Source organism: Vulpes lagopus, chromosome 5, assembly GCF_018345385.1.
Source record: "Vulpes lagopus strain Blue_001 chromosome 5, ASM1834538v1, whole genome shotgun sequence".
Taxonomy (NCBI): domain Eukaryota; kingdom Metazoa; phylum Chordata; class Mammalia; order Carnivora; family Canidae; genus Vulpes; species Vulpes lagopus.
Genome location: NC_054828.1, coordinates 1,892,934 through 1,919,469, shown reverse-complemented (window position 1 = coordinate 1,919,469; position 26,536 = coordinate 1,892,934). Strand labels below are relative to the sequence as shown.

General features: G+C 62.9%; 1 protein-coding gene across 2 annotated transcripts in view; it reads left to right on the top strand.

Annotated features, from left to right (window-relative positions):
- TAFA5 (TAFA chemokine like family member 5) overlaps nucleotides 1-26,536 on the top strand; it is a 151,132-nt gene that overhangs the window by 112,395 nt on the left and 12,201 nt on the right. For both annotated transcript variants that reach the window (XM_041756827.1, XM_041756828.1), the window contains exon 3: nucleotides 12,291-12,418. In XM_041756827.1, the coding sequence (XP_041612761.1) occupies nucleotides 12,291-12,418 (128 nt within the window). The remainder of the gene's footprint in view (nucleotides 1-12,290; nucleotides 12,419-26,536) is intronic.

Below are 26,536 nucleotides of genomic sequence, written 5' to 3'. Positions count from 1 at the left end.
CAGTCACTGGCAGAGACCCGGATGCAGGCGAGAATCCGACCCATATTTGGGGGCCATTTGAGGCTGTCCTATTTACCCAGTTCCTTGGAGTCATCCACAGCCTGGCAGTGGGGAGGGGTGAGAGCGTGAGATGACTCCTCCAGGTCGCGATGAAACAGCAAAGCACCCCCAGACCCAGGCACTGCAGAGATGTGGTGGGTTACGGTTACTGGAAATAAAGGGGGAGTAGGGAGCGTTTGGACGCTTTTGCAGGAGACAGACGGACAGACAGGGTGTCTCTGTGGGGGATGCTCGTGAGGGCCTGTGGGTGTCGGGGGCAGGGGCAGCCGGAGCCTGGGGTGGCACCTGGAGGCCCCTCGGGGTTCCATGCTCCCCCATCATCCTGCCGTGTTCCCGCCGCGATGGGGCCCCAGGGACCCCAGACCCACATTTACACTCCCCCCAGGGACCCCAGACCCACATTTACACTCCGGATGCTTCCCATCGTGCCGACCGCGCGGGGCTGGGGCAAGGCGCCCCTCAGGTGCTGAGTGGGGAGGGGCGGCCCCCTGGGTGGCCCCGGGTCCCCGCAGGGACCGAGTGCACGTGTCCTCTGAGGACGGCAGGGCCCGCTGTTTGTGGTGTGCGATTCTGGTCCATGCTCACTGTCCCTGACGCCACGCCAGGTCAGAGGCTCGTGGGAGGCGTTTGCTTGGGTCCAAGGGCACCCTAAGCTGCCCACACTCACACGCGGGGGCGGGATGTGACTCGGGGCCGAGCTCCCGTGGGCGAGACGGGCGGGCGCATGGAGGGAGGTGCTTGGGGTCAAGGCCACTCCGCGTGCAGCCTGGTGGGACGCATCCAGGGCCCCGGAAATGCTCACACCCCTGATCCCGTAATTCCACTCCTAGAAGTCTGTCTCGAGAAAGTAATCAGAGAGGGACATCTGGTAGCTCAGCTGTTGGGTGTCTGCCTTGGGCCCAGGGCATGACCCCGGGGTCCTGGGATCGAGTCCTGCGCCGGGCTCCTGCAGGGAGCCTGCATCCTTCTGCCTGTGTCTCTGCCTCTCTGTCTGTGTTTCTCATGAATAAATAATCTTAAAAAAAAAAAAAAGAAAATCGGAGAGCAGGGAAGACAGGCATGTTTGTAGCCGCGTCACACGGCAGCCTGGGCGGTGACAGTGTCCTCCCTCCATCGGGACGGCATGCAGACCTGCGGAGCAGGGAGAGGCGCGGCGCAAGGCCGGGTGGCCTTGGAGCGGTGCAGGGGCCGGAGCTGAGCTGGGCTGCAGGGGGAGGTACGTGTGGACCCAGGGCAGCCGGCAGCACCACAGGGGCGCCCTGAGCCTGCCCCCTGCTGGCCTCCGCTCTGGCCTGGCTCTGGGGTGTGGTCACTGTGGCCACCACCCTCGCCGCCCCGCGTTCTCCACGGACGCACTTGCACAGACAGCGCCGTGAGCATGTCCCCTGTGTCAGGGGGCTGCGGGGCCCTCTGCCCCCTGCTAGCCCATGGATCTCAGGGCAGAGGCTGTACCCCCAGCTCTGGGAAGGAACAGAGGGGACGGAGCCTGGGACGGTGCCGTGGACTGCAGGCCCAGCCCAGCCCTCCCGCCGGGTCCCTGCTGTGCTTCCAGCCCCTGCGCGCCCTGCTGGCCCTGCCCGGGTGTCCACAGCCGCCTTTCCAGAGGGCAAGCCAGCGTCCCCGTGGCCGTCCCAAGCTGGGGCGCCCATCCTTCACCCCCCTGCTTACTCTGTACTGTGGCCCTACCACGAGGCAGAGAGGTGGCCAGTCACCTGTCCTGCAGGGACCACCCTTGCTCTCTGGCTGCAGGTCGGTGCTGGGCCACACGCAGCGTCCACGCAGACGGGGCCTCTGTAGTGGAATCGGGGGGCGCCGTCACTGCAGAGCTTCGACTGCAGGGCCCTTTCTGCAGCACGCGGGGAGGGACATCTGCCCCGGCGAGGGGCTCAGCAGGCTGTCATCCCCGGGTGGCCCCGGTGCTGGGCACGGGGTGTGGCCGTGCTGGCTCTCCACCCCCACCCAGGCCGTGGGCCACATGCAGCACCGAGCATGCCACGTCCGTCCGGTGTTGGGCACCAGGGCCCTGGCTTCGGATCTGTATGCCAGCCCGCTCCGTCCTCCCCGGCCCCGCCGTGTCGTGCTGTCTGGGTAGCAGGGGAAGGTGGGTCCCACAGAGGGTGGACACAGCCCCACCGACGCTGACCCGGGCCCTTCTTCAGGCCGGTCCCCCGTGCCCTTCCGCCCCATCTGGCTGCTCCTGCTCCTGCCACCTGTGGGAGCCGGTCGGTGGGTCCTGGACATTCCCGCCCAAGGGCCTCACGGGGTACAGACAGCCTAGGGATCAGCTCCCTGCACGGTCGCTGCTCGGCTGTGGGACCTTGGCAAGTTCCTAAGCCATCCGAGCTTCCGTGTCCCCGTGGTGTCAGGATAAGGCTAGTCCATCCCTCCTGAGTAACGGCAGCGACTATAGCAACGGACAAGCGTGGGAGTCCCTGTGGGGACCCGCACGATGTCCCCATGTCCTCAGGCTTCCTGCATGTCCCCAAGGACCGGGTGGCCCTGCTCCGCCCCCACTGTGTTTGGGTGTTGACCTTACCAGTGATCGTTTCTGGGGCATGGAAGGTGCTTCTGGGGTGTGTCCCTGCGGATATTCTGGCTCTGTTCTCGTCATCCTGAGCCCGGCGTGGCTGACCCGGCAGGTCGGCAGGATGGAGCCTGGGGGCTTCCGGGGGATCGGGGTGTCCTAGCTCAGCCCCATGGCCCCGACCCCCAGGCCGGGCGGTACCTCGCCGTGCCCCCCACATGCTGCACACGTGTCCCTGTGTGCCAGTCACCTGTCCTTGTCCCATCCTTCGGGGCAGTGCTCGTCTGACGCTCCCGTGTCCCCGGGCCCGGCTGCCCAGGGAGGGCTCTTTGGGGGGAGCTGCCTGCGGATGGCTGGGGGGCCACTGAGGGCGCCCTCTGACTTCCCAGCCCCGTGGGCCTTCCCAGCCCCGAGGGCACCATCTTCCTTAATGTACGGCCCCGAGGCGCCGATAGGTGGAAGCCCAGGGCCCTCCTTATCCTCAAAACCATCTCTCCAGGATCCTGGCTCTGTTAAGACTTTGGGGTCTTCCTAGGGGAGATTGTTCTGGAAGCCTCGTGTGTCCCACTCAGCATGCATACTGACCACTGTGCGTGTGCACTCGGTGTCAGCCACCCCCTTCCCGGCATGTGGCCTGACCCCTTGTCACAGGCAAGATCTGGGAGACTGGGGGTGCGGGCGTTCAGGGCCAGGCCTCCTGGAGAGGGTCCGGCCGCCACCTCGGACCAGCCGGGCCGTGTGTGCTCACCTCGGGGCACGGGGCCGAGCTCTCCTGCGGCCTCACTGGCTTTGTTCTGGATGATTCATTTTTCCAAGCTGTTGAGTAAAGCAAGCAGATTCATCTGCTAATGGAAACGAAGACACAGCTTATTCCGAAGGGAGCCGTGCGCTTTATGAGCAGCAAAGAGCCTGGCGTCGCGAGGAGCCATGCGGGGTCCCCGGGCAAATTAGCGCGTCTTCCCCTGTCCGTCTGTCCAGACGGGAGCCGGCTGCGTGCTTGCCGCTGTGCCTGCTGCCACAGACGCTGCCCTCACCAGGCTCCAGACCCTCAGGGACGTCTGCGGCCCCCCGGGTTGGGGTGGGGTCCGAGCTGCCCTGTGGGTCGCGTCGCGCTGAAGCGTCTCTGTGCCTGTGAGCAAGGAGGGCGCGTCCATGCCCTTCCCACTTGGCGGGGCTGTGGCTGGCTCCGCATTTCGCACCTGTGCCGCTCAGTTCCCGCAGAAGACGGCGGATACGGGGCACACACGCACGTGTGCATACCTGCACACACATACACACATCTGCACGCTAGCGCATATGTGTGCGCTGTATATGCACACGTGTGCATGCACCAGCTGTGTGTGCCCGTGTGCACAGGGGCACACTCGCATGCACACACACGCACAGCATCACATACATGTGCACACACGTGTACGCACAACTGTACTGCCCAACTCAGTCGCCTCTGGACACAATGAACAGCTTGATGCACAAGCACCTTGGCCACAGGAGGTGCCCACAGTGAGCTGGTTGGACTGGGGTCCACTCAGCCCCTGGCCCCCACCTCCCGAGGACCCCCGTCGGTGGGAACGAGGAGCGAAATCAAGGTGGTTTTACGAGCCCTGGGCCCCCTCATGCCGATGCCACGCCAGGGGCAGACCCGCACAGACCGTTTCTGAGCCCCTGTGTAGCCATCACCACTCAGGCGGCCGGGGGCCTTCCTCTCCTCCGTGTCCCCATCCCTCCACCCATCGCCCTTCCTCCCTCAGGGACCCTCACAGAGTGATGAGTGGGTGCACAGGCTGGGTGCGGGGCCTCGCAGAAGGCCCACAGCCCACCTCAGAGCAGCATGGGGGAGTGGGGCTGACCCGGAGGTGGAGGCGGGAGGGGCCCGGGTGGCCCAGGGCTGGGGGATGCCGCGCTCTCAGAACCAGTGCTCGGCTGAGCCCCCATGAGGAGCAGTCTCCTGGGCCTCCTGCAGGCAGGTGCGGCTGTTCGGGGGACTCGGGGGAAGGCACACGTGGGGAGTGCAAGTGGCTCAGCAAACAGCTCAGCGCTCTGCTTGTCACTAGGTCTGGGTGAGCGCAGACCCGGGTGAACCCAGGGCGGATCTTACGGGGAACCCCAGGCAGCAAGGGGGTGGCCAAGAGCCCCTGGCAGGCTCTGCTCACCTGTTCCCTGGGATGAGGATACCGTCGGGGGCTCAGGTCTGATGCTAATTCCTGCCTGTATAGTGAGTGTCAGATGGAGGGGTCCTCCCTGGAAGGATGAGAGTCAGGGGGGCGCTGTGTGACCTCAGGTATGCCCGCTGCACCCCCACAGGTGCACCAGGCTCTGCGTGGGCTCTGGGTCCTGCTGCCAGTGTGGCCAGGCTGGGGGCAACAGTGGGCTGTGTCTCCAAGGAGCGGTGCCTACTGGGCTGGCAGGTGGCCCCACAGGCTAAGGGGCCAGAGGAGAGGGTGGCCTGGGAGGCCAGGTGGACAGATGTGCTTGGGCTCAGGGCACAGGGTCCCGGAGGCTGGCCGGAGATTATGGAGCCAGAACCCCGGCTCCGGGATGCCGTGCTCTCATGACTGTAGGGGCCAAGTAGGCAAGTCTGCGCTTGGATCTGGTGGTCCCCTGGGGCTGCCAGGGACACGCGCGCAGGCCGCTGACACGTGAGAAGTTGTCTGTGGTGACGGTGGCTCACTCGTGGGTGTGTCTGGGCGCTTCCTCGATACTTGCCGAGCACCTGCTCAGGTGGGCACTGCACAGGTGCTGCCATGCACCCCCGCTGTGCCCACCAGCCTCTCTGTAGGGCCAGGTGTCCTCCGGCACACACAGCGGGGAGCTGGTGCCGGCACAGGACCCTTTCTTTCCTGCTGCTCATTTAAGCTGCTCAGGGGCACGTTGGAAGCCTATAGCTGATGGCATCGCATTTACAAGGCTCTTGGGTGACCTGGGGCATCACTGTCTTACCCCTGGTCCAGGGTCAGGCCTTGGAGCTGCTGTCTGTGCAGTGGGGACACAGGTTGGCGTGTTGCCAGTTGGACACACAAGGTGGGAGCCCCAGGCCCTGCCCAGAACCCGGCATCTGGAGCTCCTGCCTGGTGAGCATCCAGCACTGAGTGCAGAACGTTCTCTGTGGACCAATTTGGAGAAACCGAGCAGGAGCTGAATCGAGAGGCTCAAGGAGTCCAGGGTGACAGGGTTGACACTCGAACCTAGGCCTCCTGCCTCCTGGCCCCGCTCACCCTCCATCATGAGTCCTGAGGCTCCGCAGGCTGGGGAGGACACATGGGCCCTGCAGGCTGAGTCTGGGCAGATGGGAGGTCCCGGCTGGCTGCTCCCTGTGCCCGTGGGCCTTCGTTGGCCATGTGCTCACTGCTGGGCCTGGGGTGTGCTGAGCTGGGGCCCTGCTTCCTGCAGCTGCTGAGGCTTCTCTGCTTCCAACAGAGTCCTCCACTGGTGGGAGGAAGCTGGGTGTGAGGTTTGTGCAGACTCAGCTCTGCAGCCTCCCACTCAGCTGTCCTCCAAAGGCTGGAGGTGGTTAGGAATGAAACGCAGGGCGCTCCTCCATCCACATGCTGTGGAAAAGGTCTGAGACTCTTCACCGGCCTTGCCCACGTTGCGCTGTGGGCGCAAGGCCAGAGGTGCCAGGCTGAGACCCGCGGGAGCATCTGAAAAGAGGGGGAGACCTGTGCTGGAATGACAGGGGCCACGGGGTCAGTTACAGGTTGACCGCTAAGCTCGAGCCCCAGGGTCTCACAATTCCATGTCCCCGGGGGCACTCAAGCTACAGTCTGAGAGGCTCCTGAGAACCTCCACCAGGAACTGTGGTGGGAATCCAGGGGCCAGTGTACCCAGCATCACAAGGGCTCAAACCAGGAGCTGCTCATGCTGTTGATGGTTGATGATAGTGGTGGTGATGATGATGGTGGTGGTGATAGGGGTGATGATGAGGATGGTGATGTGGTGGTGGCAGTGTTGGTGGTGATGATGATGGTGGTGGTGATAGGGGTGATGATGAGGATGGTGATGATGGTGATGTAATGGTATTGATAGTGGTGATGGTGGTGGTGATGATGGTACTGGTGGTGATGTGATGGTGGTGGTGGTGATAGGGGTGATGATGAGGATGGTGACGTGGTGATGATGATGGTGGTGGTGATGTGATGGTGGTGATGGTGGTGGTGGTGGTGGTGATAGGGGTGATGATGAGGATGGTGATGATGGTGATGTAATGGTAGTGATGGTGGTGGTGGTGATGGTGGTGGTGATGATAATGGTGATAGTGGTGATGGTGATAGTGATGATGATGTCGTGGTGGTGATGCTGATATGATGATAATGGTGCTGATGGTGGGGGTCATGATGGTGGGGATGGTGGTGGTGATAGTGGTGGTGTTGAGAAGGCCTTGAGCCTAAGGAAGCTAGAGCTGCCGAGAATAGGGATAAAATACCAGAGAAGACTTTGCAGCCAGACTCCTGGGCCTTTGAGGCTTCTGGAATGTGCTCTGGAAAGAGAGAATCAGGACTGAGCCTCCTCCAGGCTCCACCTGGTGCTGCCGTGTGGCATCATCAGTTCATGCCCGCGTCCGCCCTGCCCTTTGCAGGTCAATTGGGATGAAGGAGGAGGAGGTGGCTGACCAGGCCCCGTGGAGTGGTGGGCCCAGCTGCGGGCAGGGATCGATCAATCCTTAATCGAGTTTGGGGCCAGATCTAATTACCACATGACGCTGCCAGCAACTTAGCACGTTGTTGCCCAAATGAGTAAAATAAATGTGGAATCTACTAGAACCCCAGGGGAGATGCTCCCCCCCCCCCGGAGGGACTAGAGGGATGGCGGGAAGCAGGCTACCCCACGGTCCATGTGGCTCCGGCTCCGGGCCACAGCGGGGAGACCCCAGAGGACACCGTCCCAGGACAGCGAGGCCCCTTTACCTGGGGCAGAGGTGTGGGTAGCGCAGGCTCCTCCTGGGCTCACTTCTGCAGCCCCCGCGTGTGGCCAGGGCTCGCCCCGGGCAGCCCCTCGCCGGACAGTTTCGGGCACCGGCTCTGCCTCCTTCTCTGACCAGCTTGCCCCGGGCGGGCAACTGTGTTCCTCACGCTTACATCATTTGAAAACTCCTTTTAAGGGAAACCTACTTCCTTGGGCCCCTCACTATTGACCTAAATCGTTTTTATTATGATGTTGCAGGAACATGAGCAAATGCCAAGCTGGGAGCCCTCACCAGACTATAAACTGGAATAAACTGAGACCATTTACAAATTAAACACAAACAAAACTGCAAAACCAATAAAATTTAAATTTGCAGCATTCATTTTACGAGGCAGATGTTTGGGGAAGAAACAGCTGTAGCGCGGGGCTCCCGCGGAGGTGTACCTGCCGGGTCACTGCAGTCTCACCTTCCCCCCAGGCCACCCGGAGGCCGCCCGGTCCCTCTCCTGAGCTGCTCACGCACCAGGCGAGTTGGCCTTGCTGTGCCATCCAGCTCTGCCTCCAACAGGCACGGTCCCGTCACGACAGCGACGGGGTCAGAGCACCGCGGGTGTCCTGCCACGCTCTTTCCTCTGGAGCGGGCAGGGAGCAAGCTGTGTGTGCATGGGGCGTGTGGCCCCGGGCACTGTGCCCCACGGCCCCATGTGTGACTCGGGGTGCCCTGGCGCTCACCCCCCTCCCTGTGCCAACACTGCAGAGCCCTGCTCACTGGTGTGGGGTGCCCACCCGGGAAAGAATGGCCAAGCTGGTTCCCGGTGGGGCAGGTCTCTCACTGTCTAGAAAAGGCCTTGGAAGAAGCCACCGAGCTTCCGTGATAGTCGTCATCCTGATGAGACAGGAGCAGCTGGGGAGGCACGTGACCTCGCCAGGCGTCTAAAGTCTGGGACTCTCGCGGGAGAGACCGTCACGGGGCCCCGACGCCAGCCAGTGGACCCCGTGGGCTCAGTCTCCCTGGGGTCGGCCCGAGGAGAGCTGCTCAGCCCTGGGTCTCAGGCCGCGTTACCGAGGGTGGCCCGGTGGAAAGTGGGGGAGGGATGGCAGGACCGCTGTGCGCGTTTTGTCTCCAAGCCACTGTGCAGGGCAAGAGCAGGGGCCCTCAGTGCCCCCCACACCAGGCTGGGGCATCAAGGTGAGCTCCCACCGGGCCTGGCCAGCAGCAGGTGCACAGAGCCCACGCCACGGCTGCGCGTGTGGACGTGCAAGCGTGTTCATGAGCAAGACCCGGCTGGTGAGTGCAGGAGCGAGTACGGGTGCCCAGTGGCCTCTCTGGGGACACAGGGGTGGTGGGGCCACCCCAAGGCCGAGCAGCACCGTCAGGCTCGGGGTTAGGGGAGCTGCCCCATTCCAGCCGCCAGTCCCCGGCCGCCCGCACCACCCTCCCTCTGGGCCTGGGTGATGACCCCTGATGTCCTCTGGGCCCGGAGCCTCCCATGGCAGAGCACACGACGGGCTGCACCACGCCCCCAGAGGCCAGCAGTCCGCCTCCGTCGCGCGTCCCCCTGTGCACGGTCTGCTCCTGGAGGGTGGGTGCCCTCCGCGGCGCTGGAGCTGCCTCTGCGTCACCGAAGCAATGACGTGTGGCATGAAAGGTCCCTTTGTCCCTGGGATGTGGTGGCCAGCGCTGCGCCTCCGACCGCCTCCAGCAGGAAGTGGGCTCGGGCAGGGTGAGCTAAGCCCAGCGGCAGACAAAGGGCGTGTGTGCTCGGCGGTGGCCCCGTGGTGCCCCCAGCAGGGCTGGCACTCGGCACGCCCAGGCCGCCACGCTGCTGGGGGGGGGGGTCTGACTCCGCGTGTGTGTGCGTGTGCACACTCGAGGTCTGTGCAGGCGTGTGTGCCTGTGTTCACACATATGATGGGGTGTGTATGTGCGCATGCAGGTGAGGATGTGTGCGGTCGGATGCCGTGGCTGCCGGGGCGGGACGCGGGCGTCCCCCGCCACAGGCTCCCGTCCTGCCTCCCCTCTCCTTCCTGACCGCTGACCCCGTGCGGGTCACGCCGGCCTTACGGGGCCACATGTGCCCTCCCTCCCGCGCCCCCTGGCTCTTAGAGCTGAGGGCGGGATGGTCAGGGAGGAATGGAGAGGGCTCGAAGGCCCCACATGGCTTTGAGAGGCAAACAGGCCCCCATGGAGCCGAGGGTGGAGCCGAGGGTGGAGCCGAGGGTGGCACGTGGGACGAGGGGGCCTCGGCCAAGGACCTGACAAGGGAGACGGAGGCTGCTGGGGCCACAGACAGGAGCATCCCCTGGTCCTCAGGAGGCACAGATGGTTGGGGACCCCCAGCGTCTGTCCCCACCCCCTGACCGTGGGTGGCCTGACCATGACCATGAGGGCTGCATGTCTGTGTGCTCACCTGTCCAGCCCCGTGCGGGTGCTCCCACCTGCACCTTCTCCTCCACCCCTGTACTGTGCTTCTTTGGGGGGACTGAGCATGGGGCGGGGGGGGGATGCCCGACCCCAGAGGGACCAAGCACGTGAAGGGGGGGAACACCACTGACCCTGGAGGGACTGAGCACAGGTGTGAGCCTCACCGACCCTGGGGAGACTGAGCATAGTGGGGGTGGGGGGTAAGCGCCACAGACCCCGGGGGACCGAGCATGGGGAGTGAGCACCACCGACTCTGGGGGCACGGAGCATGGGGGGCAGGGTAAGCGCCACGGAGCATGGGGAGTGAGTGCCACCGACCCCTGGGGGGACTGAGCACTGGGGTAAACACCACGGACCCCGGGGGCGGGAACCAAGCATGGGGGAGAGCACCGCCGACCCTGGGGGGACCAAGCATGGTGTGGAGGGGTGAGCACAGTGGACCCCGGGGGAGACTGGGCACGGCGGGGGGGCGTGAGAGCAGCGGACCCCAGGGATGACTGAGCACGGCGGGCGGGGGGGCAGATAAGCCCCACTGACCCCAGGGGGACCGAGCAGGGGGTGGGGGTAAGCACCATGGACCCCGGGGGGACCGAGCATGGGGATGAGCGTCACGGACCCAGACCCTCCTATGCCTACAGGGGCCAACCCAGGCCTGGCTCACTGCCTCCCCTGCTGGCATCAGGGTGTGACTGCGTCACCGCGTGTCCTGCAGGCCAGGCCGCGCAGCCGGGGCCAGGACCCCCCAACACCGTCTGGGCAGCCCTGTCTGGATGAGCCTGGCCCCAGTGTGCAGGGCCTCGGCCCTCAGGCCTCCACAGCCCCATTGCTCTCTGGCTCCAGGAGGCACGTCTCCTTGCTCCCGATCCTGGTGGCTCGGGTGGGACGGCGCGTCCCCGGCCTCCTTGTGCCACAGGCTATGCTGACGGTGTTCCCCTGGGCGAGGCTTGGGGGTGGGCGGGGAGCACCCGATGCGGATCCCTTGGATGCCCCCTGATCCACCAGAGCCCTCCCGGCTCGCGGCGTCCCGGGGCCTGGCCATGCGTGTGCTTCGATCCGCTAAGGGCCACGTTCGCTGATGTCCAGCAAGGCTTTCGGGCCTTTTACTCTTACAAAACAGTGCCTCGGGGATGGCGACGGTGCTCGGGCTCCGGCAGGAATGATGAGCAGCGGAGGGGAGGCCCTGGGGACGTGCAGGCACAGGCGCCGAGCGCCTGCGCAGGGGGTCCTGGGAGGGGCTCCCACCCGCCCCCCGCTTGTCACCGAGGGGTCCACCGTGCCCGGGAAGCCGTGAGCGGAACCTGGTGCATCCCGGCCGCACCCTGGGGAACCACGCGGGTGCTCGTTTGCGGTGTCTCCACGCACCTTCCCAGCCGGCTGAGTCTGCGTGGCAGGTCTCCCCCGGGTCACAGCCTGCCAGGCTGCACTGACAACACCACGGGCCGGGCCGGGCGGCCTCAGCACCCGACACTCGGCTTCTCAGCCCTGGGGGCTGGGGCTTTGGGGCGGCCTCCCCTGGCTGTCTGGCTGCGTCCTCGCACTCAGCACCAAGGGAGAGAGGGAGCCCTGGAGGCTCCTCCCATGAGGGCACTAATCCTATGGGATCGTGACCCCAACCTGGTGATTTCTCTTAAACTGAGTTACTTCTGTAAAAGCACCATCTCCGAGGACCCCCACGTTGCATTAGGGTTTCTCCGTGTGACTCCGGGGGCACAGTCCCGTCCGTGGCACAGCCTGGGGAGGAATGGCCCCAAGACTTACGCGGTGGCCCGGTGGGCTCTCTCCCCGGCCCGCTCGCCTTTTACCACCACCCCTGAGGGGACGGTCCACGCAGTGAGCACTGGGCACATGCACTGAGACGCATCTGTCCTCGCAGGACCTGACTCCTCGTTTCCTGGAAAACCCCGGGTTTTGTGCATCCTCCCAGAGCTGGGGAGGATGCCATGTTTGGCAGTGGGCAGCATGCTGACGACTCAGCCTTGAGCTGACCTGGCGTCCGGCCTGGGTGGGCGTCCGATCTGCCTGCCCAGGCTCCGTCGCTGCAGCGCCCCCTCCCTGTATCGGTCCTGCGTTTACAGACATGCAGCCAGTCAACCATAGGACCGTGAGGTCCCAGTTCGACGACCAGCCGGTTGTCCTCTGGAGGTCCTTGAGGGAGGGTCACAGTCCTCACTCGCTTCTGGATGCAGCCCCTGCTTCTAGGGCTTTCCGTCGGAGAGGAGACTGTCCTCAGCACCCCCTGTGCCACTTACTGATGGGCTGGCGCAGAGCTGGACCTGAGGGGCCACCCCCGAGGACACTGGGTGCTGCCTGCCGCACCTGCTGTCCCCCGTGTCTGCCCGGGCGCCCGGTGAGCAGCGGCTGACCGCTCTCTTCTCTCCACAGCTCGCATCATCAAGACGAAGCAGTGGTGTGACATGCTCCCATGTCTGGAGGGCGAGGGCTGTGACCTGCTGATCAACCGGTCCGGCTGGACGTGCACACAGCCCGGCGGCCGGATAAAGACCACCACGGTGCGTACGCGGCCCTGCTGGCCCCACCACACGGAGAGGGTGGGTTGGCCTCGGGCGCCGGGTCCTGGCAGGGTGGGGGGAGGTGAACCCCACGCCGGCGAGGATGACAGGGACGCAGCACCTGGCTACCTTGTACGGGGAAGCCGCCGGCCTCGCCGCCTACCCTCCGTAGCCGCTTCGTGCCTGGGGCTGGATCTGTCTGTCCCTGGGCTGCCCCCGCCCCGTCAGGCGGTCCCCTGTGGGCCCAGGGACGCACAGACCCGCCCTCGGGGCTTTAGCCCACACAGAAGGTGGTTGGTAACATCGTCTTGTGTCTGGGGCGGATGGCGTGCCCACGACTCCGGGCAGGAGGACGGGTTAGGATGCCTCTTGGGGCAGGTGATGCCTCTGTAAGGAGCAGGGGCTGGAGAGGGGCGGAGGTCGTCCAGGTCGCCCCTGTCCTGGGCACCGCGTCATGGCCGTTCAGAACAGTGACCCCGAACACCCCCGAGGGCACCCCCATCGCCCCCAGATCCCGCTGAGGGGCACATGGTGCGCCCTCCGTTCCAGGAGCCAGGACCCACCTGGTCCCCAGGGGGCCAGAGGGAAGGACGGGAAAGAGTCCTGGGCCCACTGTCTGAGGTCCCTCTTCCAAAGGTATTTCCTCCGGGCACAGCAGCAACGGTGTGGGGCACAGGACTGGCCCCGCAGACCGCGCCCCGCCCAGCAGTGGCCTCTCCTCCTCTCTGGCCGACGTCACCCCGTCCCTGGCTCTTCCTTGTAGGAGCTGAGAACCGAAGTAGGCTGTGCACCCCTGGCTGTGACTCCCACCTCCGTGCCTTGGGAACATGCAGTCAGGGAAGCCCAGGGCTCCTAGAGAAGGATCCGGAAAGCCCCGCGTGTATCCAAGTCTCCTCGCAGGACCTCGGAGAAGACCCGAGGGAGACCCACCTGCTTCACCCCTGCCTGCAGGCTGGGCCCTGCAGGGGTGCCTAGGGTGGGGGTCAGCTGTGCACACAGGGGCCTGGCTGCCACGGCCCCTCAGGGAGACGCACCCAGGCCCTGCGGGGGACCTTCTGCTATGGGTGTCCATCTGCGGGCATCAGGCAAGGCACCTGGGCCACTGGGGGCCGAGAGGCAGGGGTGTGGGAGCCTCCCAGCCCGGAAGCTGGCCACCCTGTCCTCACCCTGGGGGGTGTGCGGGCTTTGTTCCCACCACCTGCCTGGCAGCCCTGGGGGAACCTGGGGGCTCGCAGGTGGCTGCTGCCTCCAGGACATCACAGGGAGGCTGAGCTCTCTAGGCCCCCCCATGTGCCGTTCCCAGACGTCAGAGACCCGGGGACACACACAGCCTGCACGGTCAGGGCCGCTGTCCCCATCCCCGGGGCCTGCAGGTCAGCGCGTGGAGACCCCACCCAGCGCAGCCCCAAATGCAGCACCTGCCGGGTGACGGGGAGGCTCCAGGCCGCCCACCTGCGGCAGGGCCCCGGGCATGGCTGGGGGTCAGGGCTGCACCCAGGCCTGAGCAGGGTGCTGAAGGTCGCTCGCCCAGTGGAAGTGATCCAGCAGCGCCCTCCTGACCTCACGGGTGAATCGGGGTCATAGGCTCGCTGTGCCCTGCAGCCCCCCTGCAGCCCTGTTACACCAGCGTCCGTCGGTGTGCCCCCTTCCTTGCGCACCCACAGTTGACGGGGGCCAGTCCCGCGGCCTCCCAGGCCCTCAGCTCAGGACCAGCGCCTTGGTCTCACAGCCCTGAAAACCCCAGTGGGTGGTCAGCCACAGAGGTGGACTCTCTCCCTGCTCCCCTCCCCCCAGAAGCCGGGTCTGATTGCTCGCGCCCACATGTCTTCCAGCTCTGAAGACGTTCTCCCATCTGCCCATTCCTGGGGGTGCCCGCCCTGGGGGCAGCTGGTGTGCCACAGCTGGTCGGGGTACGTGCAGGACACCTGCCACGCCTGGGGCAAGTCGGGGACAAGTGCTTGCTCTCGGGGCTCCTGGACCCCCCAGGGGTGCGCCATAGGGGCCCTTGCACCGTGGAGGGCACGTGGGGTGGATCCTGGGCTGGTGCATCCCGTCGGGGGCTGCGTGATGGTGCTGGCGGGCCGGGGCCTCCCCAGGGGTGTGCAGACTCTCCTCGGGCTCTGGCAGCAGGCCTGGCCTGCAGTGACCTGCCTGCGAAGCTTTCGTAAACGGTCACCAGAGCCCTGGACCCAAACACCACGTGGCTGGAGCATACCGGCCCATTTTCCAGATGGCATCTCGGTGCCGTGACACTTGGTCGGTTGGCACCGCGGTTTCATGTTTCCCCTTGAGGTTTTTCAAGAGCGCCTGTGACCGCCTGGCCGCGTGGCGGCTCCTGTCCCCTAGAGACCACAGAGGAGTCCGGAGTGGCGCCCCGCCCCCGCCGCGTCCTGCCCCACTCCTCTGCAGGGGCCCTGCCCGCTAACGCCGGGGGGCAGGCACAGGCGACCCTCGCTCAGCGCCACACAAGTACCTATGATAAGGGGACTGTGCGGCTCCCTGGAGGGACCCCAGGATGTGCTGACGTGTGTATTTCCGAGAGCGCTGCTTCTCAGAGGGCAGGTCTTCACCCCACTGGTGGGTCGTGAAATTACTGGATCACGATCAGCATTTCAGACAAGGAGGAAGAAACCGAGTAAAAATATCAGAGCATCCCGCATCCTGAGGGTCAGGGCCCGTTCCTGAGGCTCACACGCCTGCACAGGGTCACCAGCCGAGACGTGGGGGCTGCCACAGGTCGCAGGGCGTCGCGGGGATCCCACCATCCTGGGCGACCCTGGGGCAGCACCTGGCACCCGCGTTGTGTTGGCTTTCCGGGCTCGGCTTCCCGCGCTGTGTTGGCCCCGCAGGTGTCAGTCTGCACCAGGCAGGTGACGCGGGGGACGCTGCAGGCTCTCCCGCAGGCGACTGCGGCACTGTGGCCACTGACAGCACGGGGTCGGGGTCCACCCAGCGAGCAGGGCGTCCCCCAGCCTACACGGTGCACATCTCCCCAGACGGTCGCCGCTGACACCACGAGCTGCATGTGCTGGTGGCCTTCAGGATGCTGTGATCCGCAGCACTCCACCCCAGCTTGGAACGTGCACAGTGCCCGACGTGAGCAGCTGTGCCATCTCCCACATCAGAGTGAACCAGCCAGACCGAACCCCGTGTTTCTGAGGAGCTGTTTTGCGCCATCCTCGAATTCAGTCCCCTTGTGAGGAGCGAGGAGCGTCCAGTGGGAGCCTGTCTAGTTCTGTCCAGGAGCTCGGATTTCATGGAAACTCGCATCCCCCAGACCGCACTTCCCAAGACCAGGCTCCCAGAGGGGACACGGCGGCAGCTGCCCGAGCACCTGTGCCCACGTGTCCCAGGAGTGCAGCCAGCGGAGGGGTGGGCCGCACATCCGGGCGGCTGTTGGACGACACTGGGTGGGGATGCCCGCTACCTGGCCGGAGGCTCACACTCACTGGAGACCGTCCACACAGCGGAGAAGCCCTCGGTGGGTTAGGTTCTCAGGTGCTCATGTCAGGCTCTGCCGGTTAACATCTCCCGGAGGCCGGAGCGTCTGTGTGCCAAGCCCACGTCCTGGACGAGCAAGCGAGCATGGGACAGGCTGGGGGCCGCTGCCACTTCCACTGCCCATCTGCACCGTCCTGAAGACAACGTGCCCCGTCCGGGCGGCTCAGTTAACCGGGAGATCTCCGTGTTCTTGAATTCCACACGTATCACCCGGGGGCCTAGCCTATGCCAGATGGGCCCCCCTGACAGCCCGTGGGAGCGACACGCGGGGCCTCTGCTCCAAGAGCACCTGCGGCACAAGGTTCCTGGCTCTCGAGTCAGCTGCATTCAGGGTCCTGGTGCAGGCACATGCCCAGGCAGATGTGCAGGGGTCTCATGCAGGCACACGTCCAGGTGGACAAGCAAGGGTCTTTGTGCAAGAATCTTCATGCAGGCATGTGCCCAGGTGGACGAGCATGGGCCTCGTGTAGGCAGACGCCCCCGTGGACAAGCAGGGGTCTTCGCGCAAGGATCCTCGTGCAGGCACACGCCCAGGCGGACAAGCAGGGGTCTCGTGTAGGCACACACCCAGGTGGACGAGCAGGGGTCTTGTGCAGGCATGCACCTGGGTGGTCGTGCAGGACGAGCACACGAGGCCTCGAGCACTGGACCCTGGACCCAGCCCCACATACCAGCGCTGAGATTCTTACAGGGGCTGCTGGTAGAAACTTAGCAAACGCTCGTTCCAGGCTCCCAGTTAAGAGAACAGAGCATATGTGCTTCCCGTGTTTGCCATCTGGATGCACAGAAAGGGGAAAACAGGACATGGATGCTCTCAGGTGATGAGCTGGGCCGAGCCCCGTGCTCCGGTGTTTGGGAGTCAGATGCAGACCCTCTGGGGGGCCTGCGGGGGAGATCCCAGGCCCTTCCGCCCAGCCCCGCAGCAGACAGACCCATGGGGGGGCTCAGCCACTGAGGGGAGAACCAGCCTGGCCCTTGGACACCGTGAGGCCGACACTGGGATGGAGGGCATGTCCTGAGCCATGGGCCCCGCAGCTCCCGGGGGCTGTCAGACGCCCCGGCTTCCTTCTGGAGACATGCCCCGCAGCCCCCGCAGCAAGTGCCCACACGCCCAGAGGCTTACGTTCACGCCTGCTGGGTTCTGGGGCCCCGGGACTGGAAGCCGAGCTGTGGCGGGGCTGTGCTTCTCCAGAGGCTCTGCAGGAGGGTCCGGCCGGCCTCATCCCGCCTCTGGGGCTCCAGACGCTCCTGCGCGTGTGCCCGTGTCACCCGTGAGCCCGTGAGAGCCAGACCTCCCTCCTGATGATGCTGTTGCCTCCAGGCCGTGCCGAGTCGAGAACGATTCCTCCCCTGAACTTCATTGATCAGACCTTAAATGGCTCCATTTCCAAATATGTCACTTTCTGAGGTTCCAGGCGGCCGTGAATCTGGGGGTGGGGGCGTCCTATCACCTCTCACTCACCAGGTCCAAGGCAGGAACCCGTGGTCACTGCAGTTTGGGGCCTGCGGACCCTCTGGGAAGGCTGCCAGCTGCCCATCGGTTCTTCACGCCACACACCAACTGGAAAGCAAAGCATCAGGGCTGGAGGAGCGCGAACAAGGGCCACCAGCCCCGAGCTGGAGGAGCCGGGGCTCTGGGGAAAGAGGCCGCACCACACGGAGAAGTGGGGAGCGAAGCTCGTGCGCAGCCCGCGGGAGCCGAGGCAGGTCAGGAAGCGGGAGCAGGGGAGCACACGGACCCGGCTGTGCACCCCGACCTTGGCCCTGACCCTCCTGGGCGGCATCTGGCTCCCGGGCCCCACCTGGGGCCCCCCGCGGCTGCCATGCCAACCTGCCCCCCACCGGGCCGGGCTGCCCATGACGCAGGGGTGAGCTGTCACGCTCACACCCCCGAGCCCCAGATGTGTGCGCAAAAGAGTCATGGTCGTTTCAGGACACGGGGTTGGACGCTGAGAAGATCAGAAGCACTTGCAGAAAGGATAGATAGGATTTTTTATAAGAACGCAGCTATAAAATACGTAAAAAAAAATCACACATATGAGCACACAGACCCGTAACGTTGCGATGCGCATGCGTTTGTGCATGTACACCCACGTGTGTGTAACAGATTTCGTTAATCCAGTAGCAGGAGGAAGTCTCAGAAAACCGTGGAGTTGATTTTTTAAGAGAAGCCGGAAAAAGTAGACTATCCGTTCAGGGGTTCTGAAGACTTTAAGCTCCAAAAATAGAGAAACACGGAGAAGAGCAGTGCTTAGAGTTCCTAGAGCTCCCAGGTGTGGTCTCCGAGGGCGCGTGGCCACCGCCGAGGGGGCAGGAGTGCACATCTGTCCGGGGCGCGTCCCCGTGGGGCTGCAGGTGGAACCCCAGACGGAAAGGTGGGTCACATACGAAGACTCTTCGCCCCGCGTCTTCCCGGACCTGGACCTCCGGGATCCCTTCGGGGAGAGAGGAGACCGCAGCCTGAAATCCGAGGCTGGAGGGACGCCCCGGGGTGCAGGGCCCCTCTGCTCTGTGCGCCCCCGAGCTGGGAATGAGGGCTCCCCGTCCAGGATGAGGAACCAGGGAGCCCCCTGCACAGCCCCCTGCAGGGGTGGGGTCTCCAAGGTGGATCCAGCATTTCCCCCGTGAGCCCGGCGCGTGTGGGCCAGTGCGGTTGCCATGAGGGAGGCCCGGGACCTGCCAGTGGGTGCCAGCCTGCCTCACGTGGGTGGTGGGGCACCGCTTCCCAGGGAGGTGACCGCTGGCTTGAAGTGGTTAGACGCTGTCAGGAGAGGTCCACCCAGGGCCTGCCCTGCGGCCCCCTCCCACGAGATCCCGGTGTCGTAGAAGTGCAGAGGTCGGGTCGTCTCCAACCATGACACAGGGCCCCGGGGGCATCCGTTCTGAGTGCACTGGGGTCGTCGGGTGGCTTTGGAGGGATGCAGTGAGCTCTGCCTCCGGGAGGCTGGCTGGGGCCAAGGGCTGGAGGTCACCCTGGCTGGAACAGAGTCGCAGGTGAGGAGCTGTGGCTGGAGAGGAGAGGAGGGACCTGGTGGGTGTGCAAGGGGTCCCCGTGACAGTCCGTGTGGTGCAGGGCACAGGGTGAGGAGGGGCACATACGGGGATGGACTCGGGTTCCCGGCCTGGTCACTCCTGGGGACGCCCATGGGTGCCTCCTGGGCTGCGCAGGCCATCAGAGGTCCAAAGGAGGCCAGCGTGGCACAGCCCCAATGGGCAGGGTGGCGGCCCTGGTCGCGGAGCAAGGTCCAGAGGTGTCCTGGCAGGCCAGAGCCAGCACAGAGTGGCCAGCCTGCGTGCACTGTGCTTGTGCCCCTCGTCTTGGCCAGAGGTTCCCTGGTCCGTGGGTCACTAGGGACTCCTGTGGCCTTGCTGACCTGGCGGCCAAGGGGTCTGTGCCGTGCCTGGGGGTTTGTGCCCGAGAGTCCTCCTCCCGTTGTCTACAGCTACTGGACTGCAGCTCCAGGACTCCCTCCGAGCGCCAGGACTTCTGGGAACACTGCGCCCTGTCTGTCACGGCCCCCAGCGCTGTGCTCCCAGGCCCGCTTTCCCCTCGCCGTCTGGCTGTCCCCCCAGTGGCCCAGGCCAGCCCGCCTCTGGGTCCCCCGCGCAGAGGAGCTCGCTGCTGGTCCATTTCAGGGGCCCAGGCCTTCAGGGCTGCAGCCTCCCCGCAGATGGGATTACCCCGACGCCGAGCGGCAGTGTGGTGCCTCCTGGAGGCGTTGGGAACCTTGGGTTTGTCTCTGATCTCGAATGAGCCATCCCAGCAATTAGAAGCGTTTATTACAGAGCTGAGTCTCAGCTGCCGTTCCGCTGCTCATTCTGAAAACCAATAAAAGAGAAATGATTCTGGGCTCCGAGTGAGGCGGCGTGGGGCTTCATTGGCCAGAGGCCACAGCCAGCTGCCTGGTGGCAGGTCTTCCCTTGTCTCCTTCGGGAACAGGGAGACGGGGGTCCCCGAGGATCCGGGGGTCTCCATCAGCCTGCCAGGCAGCTGGCCCAGGCCCCAGCAGAGTCCTGCTGACCCCGGCCCCGTGCGTGGAGAACCTTCCTGGCCTGCCCGCCCTCTGGGGCGGCTCATTTGCCATGTTCCCCTCCCAGGACACCCCTCCCTGGAGACGGGGCTTCCCCTGCAGACTTGCCCCAGGCCAACCTCGGAGAAACATGCCCTGGGACCCCGCGATGCTGAGAGACAGAGGGGAAACGGCAGAGGGGGGTCGGGGCTCTGTGTCCATCCAGTCACCTGAAGAGCACATTGGGCAACATCTCAGCTCGGCCCCCGTTGGGGGACTGGGGATGCGGGTGAGGATGCCCCAGTGGGGGCTTGGGAAACGGGTCTCCAGGTAGGATGGTGTAGACCAGCAGGCCACAGGGGTCGAAGACGGGGTGCGGGAGGCAACGTGGGGGCTCCAGGAAACTCCTCACTGTTCAAGGGGGCACAAGGGGCCGGGTAGGATAATCCCTGGCCTGGCGGCTGCTGCTGCACGAGAAGCTCCCACCTTGGACGCCGTGGGTCCCAGCGGAGGGAATTAGCAAACACCCGCGCCACTTGTGGAACGCTGAGACACATCTTGGCATGAGAGCAAGGGGGATAATGGATTTGCCTCTAATGGACAAACAGGATTTTCGGCTGGAGAATCCATGTGCCTGGGGCCTGGGGCTGAGCTCCCCCCTGCCCCCGCCCTGCAGGCGCCCAGGAGGATGTGCTTTCTGGAGTCTGTTCCCGAAGCCGATGCCACGTGGAGCTTCCGCTGCAGAGCAGGGACAGTGGTTCCTTGGGATGAGACCAGAGCTCCTGGACGCTCGGCCCCAGCCCCTGCTCCTTGGCTCTGCCTCTGCTCCCGGGGAGGGTCCTTGGCATTCGTTGTCCCTCCTGCTGTGTGTCTGGTGAGGACCAGGGGACCAGCAGGCTGCAAGGTCTGGGGCTGAGGGGCTGCCATCCGTCGCCCAGGTGGAATCCGATGGGGTGGCCCTTACAGCGGGTCTGCCGGAGCCCACAAGGTGCAGGGCTCGTCCCGGAGAAGAGGGGAGACGGACGGAGGCTGGGGCGGAGTCCAGCCCAAACCAGCCCCTCTCACCTGCCCTCCCAGGAGCCGGTCAGTGACTACGGCGTCCTCCCGAGGACGAGGGGCCTTCATCGGGTTTCCAGGAGAAGTGCCCAGGGAGGCAGGGCAGACGGCGGGGCCCACCCCGGGGACCTCGGTGCCTGCGCCTAGCTCCTTCCTCCTCCCGCACAAACAATGAAAAATCCCGAGTCATTACTCTGATCCGTGTCCGCGATCCATTTTGTGTTCTCCGAATCACCGCTATTCATCACCACGGTAATAGCCAGACGTTTTAATGGATTCCGTGGGTAAACACAAAACGTCTCTGGCCGGTGTGGCATCGGTGGGTATCGTGAGCTGCAACATGCTTCATTTTCTCGGCAGAAAGGAGCCCAGAAACAAAAAAATCGGTTGGGCCAAGCCTACGTGATTTCTGTGGGTACTTTCGGCCAGTTCCGTGCGGGGGGCTCTTCAGGGCAATGGTGCCATGTTAGTCCCGATTTTCCTTAAAGCGGTTGTTCTTTGAGTCGATTTAAATACATAAATGGGAAGCGGTTGAACAGGGAGGGCACGTGCCCAGTGGAGAAGCGGGGGAGCCTGGGAGGCGTGTCCTGCTGTCCCCCAGCCCCTCGGGGGCCCTCTCCCCTCTCCCCCAAAGCCGTTCCCTCCCAACCCATCCTTTCTGGCTCCCACGTGGGATGCTCGGGATGCAGGGGCGAAGCATTCATAGCCCCTGGCTCTCAGACCGCTGATGGGCACCCCTGGGGAATCCCTGGAGGGCCGGCGTGTGGTGCCATCCTCACCTGCACAGGTGGCCGTTGCTTAGACGCGAGGTCAGAGTATTTGCTGCATAAACGGAAGAGAATGCTCCCCCCACCCGAGGGTGCTGGCCACACACCGGGCCCCCAGCTCATCCTGATGGGGGTTGCTCTGGATCCGGAAGCGTTGAATGGTCCCAGACCTTGCAATCCCAGGGGAGGGGACGGTCTTGCCCTGAGGGGACCTTCTAAGAACACCGGGCTGGATGGGACAGCGTGTGGGAGCGACCCAGGCTGCCCGTCCCGGGGGCCAGCCCGCCACGCCGGCCCTGGGCCTGCCCCGCCAAGTCCCTGGGCCCGGAGCGCACCCACCACGCCGGAAGCCGGGGCTTCTGTGATCCCGTGAGCATGAGGCAGTCGCCTTGTCCACGGTGAGCGTTTGATTAGGATGGAGCAGTTCACAGTGACCCCGAGCCCCCGGAGGAGCCATTGGAGTTTGTTCTGTCCTCTGATCCACTTTCATGAGCTTATTGGGCAGAAATACTGGCAAAGTGGTCGAAAACATGTTTTTTTTCTGTTGGTTTAATAAGTCCTTATGATCTTCCAAGCGACATTGCTCAGGGCTGTGTCTCTTTGGAAAGGACGAGGATAAACACGGGTCCTCTCAGCCGCGCGTAGACAGGGCGATCCCGGAAGCCAGAAGTGGGTCAGTCTGCACCTGCAGAAGCCCGTCGGCCGCATCCCTGCCGCCTGTGCCCTGGCCTGCCCCCAACGCCCCCGGTCTGGTCCCGCTGCACCTGTCGCTGCAGGGTCCGCATGCCGTGCCCTCAGCCCAGCTCTGCCGCCCCGATGGCAGCACCCAGAGCGGGAGCCAGGCCAGCCCCTTCCCAGCGGTGTTTGCTCACGGCTCGGGGACCGAGGTGCACCTTTTTTACTTCAGATGAGTCTTTAAAACTGAAATGGGAGGATTTGTGTCTCGACTCAAATTGCTTTAAATGTCACCTCCCTGCTAGACCCGAGATGGACTGCGTGACGGGGCGCCTGGGTGGCATCAGGGCTGGCTGGGTGACATCGCCGGGTTCTGGGGCCCGTCCCCTCCGGTGTCTTCTCCCCCTGAGCCAGAGCACAGTGCTCAGCTCAGTGTGAGTGCACCTGCCATGCCCGCAGGGTGACGAGTGTGCCCTGGAGCTACTGTGTCCACGTACCGCATGAGGCTGTGTCCCCTGCCCATAGGGTGACTGTCCCAGTGCATGCTTAGCCTCCGTCTCCTTACCCGTGGGAGGGGTCAGAGTGCCCCCCACCCCTGCTGGCCTCACCGTGGGTCCTTGGCGTGGTGGGAACGGAAAAGGAGGGTTTGCGACAGACCAGGGAGTCTCTGTGAGGGTAAAGCGTTGCTGTCTCCCTTGCGTGGCTCCTGGAGTATCCGGGGTGCTCCCACCACCTGCACCTGCATCAGCAAGATGCCACACCCGACGCCCTTTCCCGGCTCCCCCTGCCATCTGGGAAGGCCCCAGGGCGCTGTTGTGTTGCTGTGTCTCTCAGGTCTGTTGGAATCTGGGGCGCATCTCACTTGTGTCGTCACGGCCCTTGTGGGATGAGTCAGGGGGACCACTGCCCCCATCCCCATGACCGGGCCATCCACACCACGAGGAAGCAAGCTCATCCAACATTTGGAGGAGAGGAACCGTCTAGTCCTCCCGCCAAGTGTGTAGGGAAGTGGCCTTGGCTCTCTGGATTAATACGGCAGCAGGCTTATTTTGCCCACTGCACTGCCTCGGCCCAGCTTTTGCCCAATTTCGAATATTTCTAGAAGTAAGAACTGGCCATCGCATCGTGACTCCAAGAGCCCCATGCTGAGGTCCGGTGACATCCCGTGGGTGCCCAACCCTCTGAGCCCTGGCTGTGACAAGGACCCCCGAAGAAGCAGAAGGAGCCTGGCCTGACCCGGACACGGAGGCTGCTGTGCTGCCTGGGAAGCCAGCCAGCCGCGGTGGGGTCTGGGCAGCAAGAGCGCTCCCCGTCCTGCTGGGGATGCAGGAGGGAGGTGGTGGGCGGAGGTGAGCTTCACGGGCAGGGCAGGGTTAGCAGGAAGAGCCCGTCGGGTGAGCGGGAGGAAGCAGCAGAGGACTGCGGCACACAGGGCCGTATTACCCACTCGGTTCTCCTTCCTCAAGAGAAGGTGGACTTGTCCAGCAGAGGTAGAGTCCATGACCTCCAGGGGGATGGGATTCTCCTGGGGGGTGCCTCCCCTTGGTCGAGAGCCTGTTGGGGGTCACGTGGAAGCTGAGGGTCCCTGCACATCCAGACCTTCCAGACCTGCCCGGAGGGGCTTCCCACACCCCCAGGAGCCGGGACGAAGGCTCAAGACTTGCTCACTGCTGGGCCTCATGGCTCATTCCAGCCCACAACAGGCCTCTGCCCATTTAAAGGGGATTAAAAAAGCATCAGAGCCCAAGTTCAAACATGAGCCTGTGGGGAAATGCACGCTCTGGAAAGGAATACCTTCTAAAGAACTAAAGGCGGAGTGAGCTCCGAGGAGTCCTCTGCTGTGCACAGATGCTGCTGGCTGGAATCCGAGAGCTACGGGGGCTGCGGCTGCCATGACCCAGGAACCCCAGGAGCCCTGGGGCAAAGGTGAGCATCGAGGTTGGCGGGTGAACCGGGGACAGACACTAAGCTGCCCAAAGTACAAGTGGACCTGAGGTGTGTATTGGAAGCTGCAAATGAAGGAACTGTCCCCGCAGAAAAGCAACGTGGTCTCCAGCCCAGAGATGGTTCAGAGGAGAAAGCGGAGGAAAAAAAGTCGGCAGGTGTGGAGGACGGAGGGCAGATGCCTAAGCTGAGGGAGTGGGTGCTCTGGAGGTGAAGCCACCATGAGCAGGAGAGGAGGGATGATCACATCAGGACGGAAATAGGACCACGAAGGAAACCCCCAGTTAAGAACAAGATCACACCATCACGACCTGCACATCCCACAGGTGTGTTTGATTTGAAGGAAGGAGAGAAAGCTGCCTCCTAAAATCCAGGCTAAATCAGGGAAATGAGACTCAGACGAGAGGACAGGAATCCACAGACCCTCCGAAGGCACTGACCAGCCACCCCCTGCACCAGATGGAAAGGAAGGACCACAGCCAGGGATTCGACCAAAAAATACATTCACTTACAAATTCAATCCTACTTCTGGTTGTTTTTCACACCCAGAGACTACAGACGATTTTAAATTTGCATTTATTAGTTTTTTTAAAGATTTTATTTATTTATTCATGAGAGACACACACAGAGAGATGCAGAGACACAGGCAGAGGGAGAAGCAGGCTCCATGCAGGGAGCCCAACGTGGGACTCGATCCCAGGACCCCGGGGTCACGCCCTGAGCTGAAGGCAGATGCTCAACCACTGAGCCCCCACTCCAGGTGCCCAATTTGCAAGGATTTAGAAAGTGTACCCCTTTCCTGAAATGAAATGAAAGCTCATCTCAAGCCAATCAAAGAATTAAAAATCAGGAGCTGACGATGGAGAAGGTCACAGACAAGAAGAATCATGGTGACTCTTGATACCAACAAACACACGGAACTTGATTGAATCGTTCCCGTGACTGTGGCTATGACAGTGAACACAGAATCCACAGTGTATTGTGTAATCTACTGTGTATATTGTGGAAAAACAACTTCTGTGTAACAGTAAACTGATTTGTAACCTCCGGCTAAATTAATAAAAGCTGAGGGTGGGAAGCAGCTGCCAAGTAAAGAGAAGAGCCACTTAATGTCTGTTTGTGGAGTAGAAGGAGCCATAATGACTTAAGTCATTAGAGAAATGGCTTAATCATTAAAAGTGCATTTGATTAACAGGAAGGCCACCCCTAATGCAAATAAGAACATGATTTCTTCAAATCATGGCAGAGGAGAAAGCAGGTGAAACCACATGGTGTGTGTGCATGAAGAAATGAACCACAGGAGGCACATGATCAGAAATCAGAATGGGATCTGATGCCCCTGATGGAACTTGTATGCCGGCGGTGACAATAAATGTAAATAGGTTAATCTCCCCTCCTAAAAGGCAAAGACTATTTAAATCAGGTTTTTAAGATAGTCAAATATACGTTGCCTTCTAAGTACATTTCTGCAAACCAAGTTTTAAAGCAAAGAATGAATCAAGATATGCCAGGCCAAGGACAGGAAAAGGAAATCGGTAGGTAAAATGATTAAACCAGAACAACAGGTCATGCATATATGTATTTTCTTAAGATTTTATTTATTTATTCATGAGAGACCCAGAGAAAGAGGCAGAGACACAGGCAGAGGGAGAAGCAGACTCCCTTTGGGGAGCCCGACATGGGACTCGATCCCAGGACCCCAGGGTCACGACCTGGGCCAAAGTCAGACGCTCAACCGCTGAGCTGCCCAGGTGTCCCAGGTTATACATTGATACAAGCAAGATACATGGAGATGCTCCATGTGAGATCATATGAGTGCATGCGATTACTGGCACCTATCGATAGGTTACCGTTCAGAGTATTGCAAGTGTCATGGAAACCTTTGTGCACAGGTTAGTGTGAGTTCATATGAAGCAAGCTCCATTGCAGATTAACAAAATGATTGGGAACACAGTGTTTAGTTGGAAATTCAAACAACCCCTAAATCTGCGTTAAGGTCAAGTAAAAACCAACAATGACAACGATTTAAAGAACCAGGATGTAAATCTTCTGAATAATAAAAGCACCAGGACTGAATTGGCACCGACATATTGAACATCATACATATGAACAGGGTGCTTCTAATTTCTCAACATTCATGAAATCTGTGCAGAAGAATCCATAAC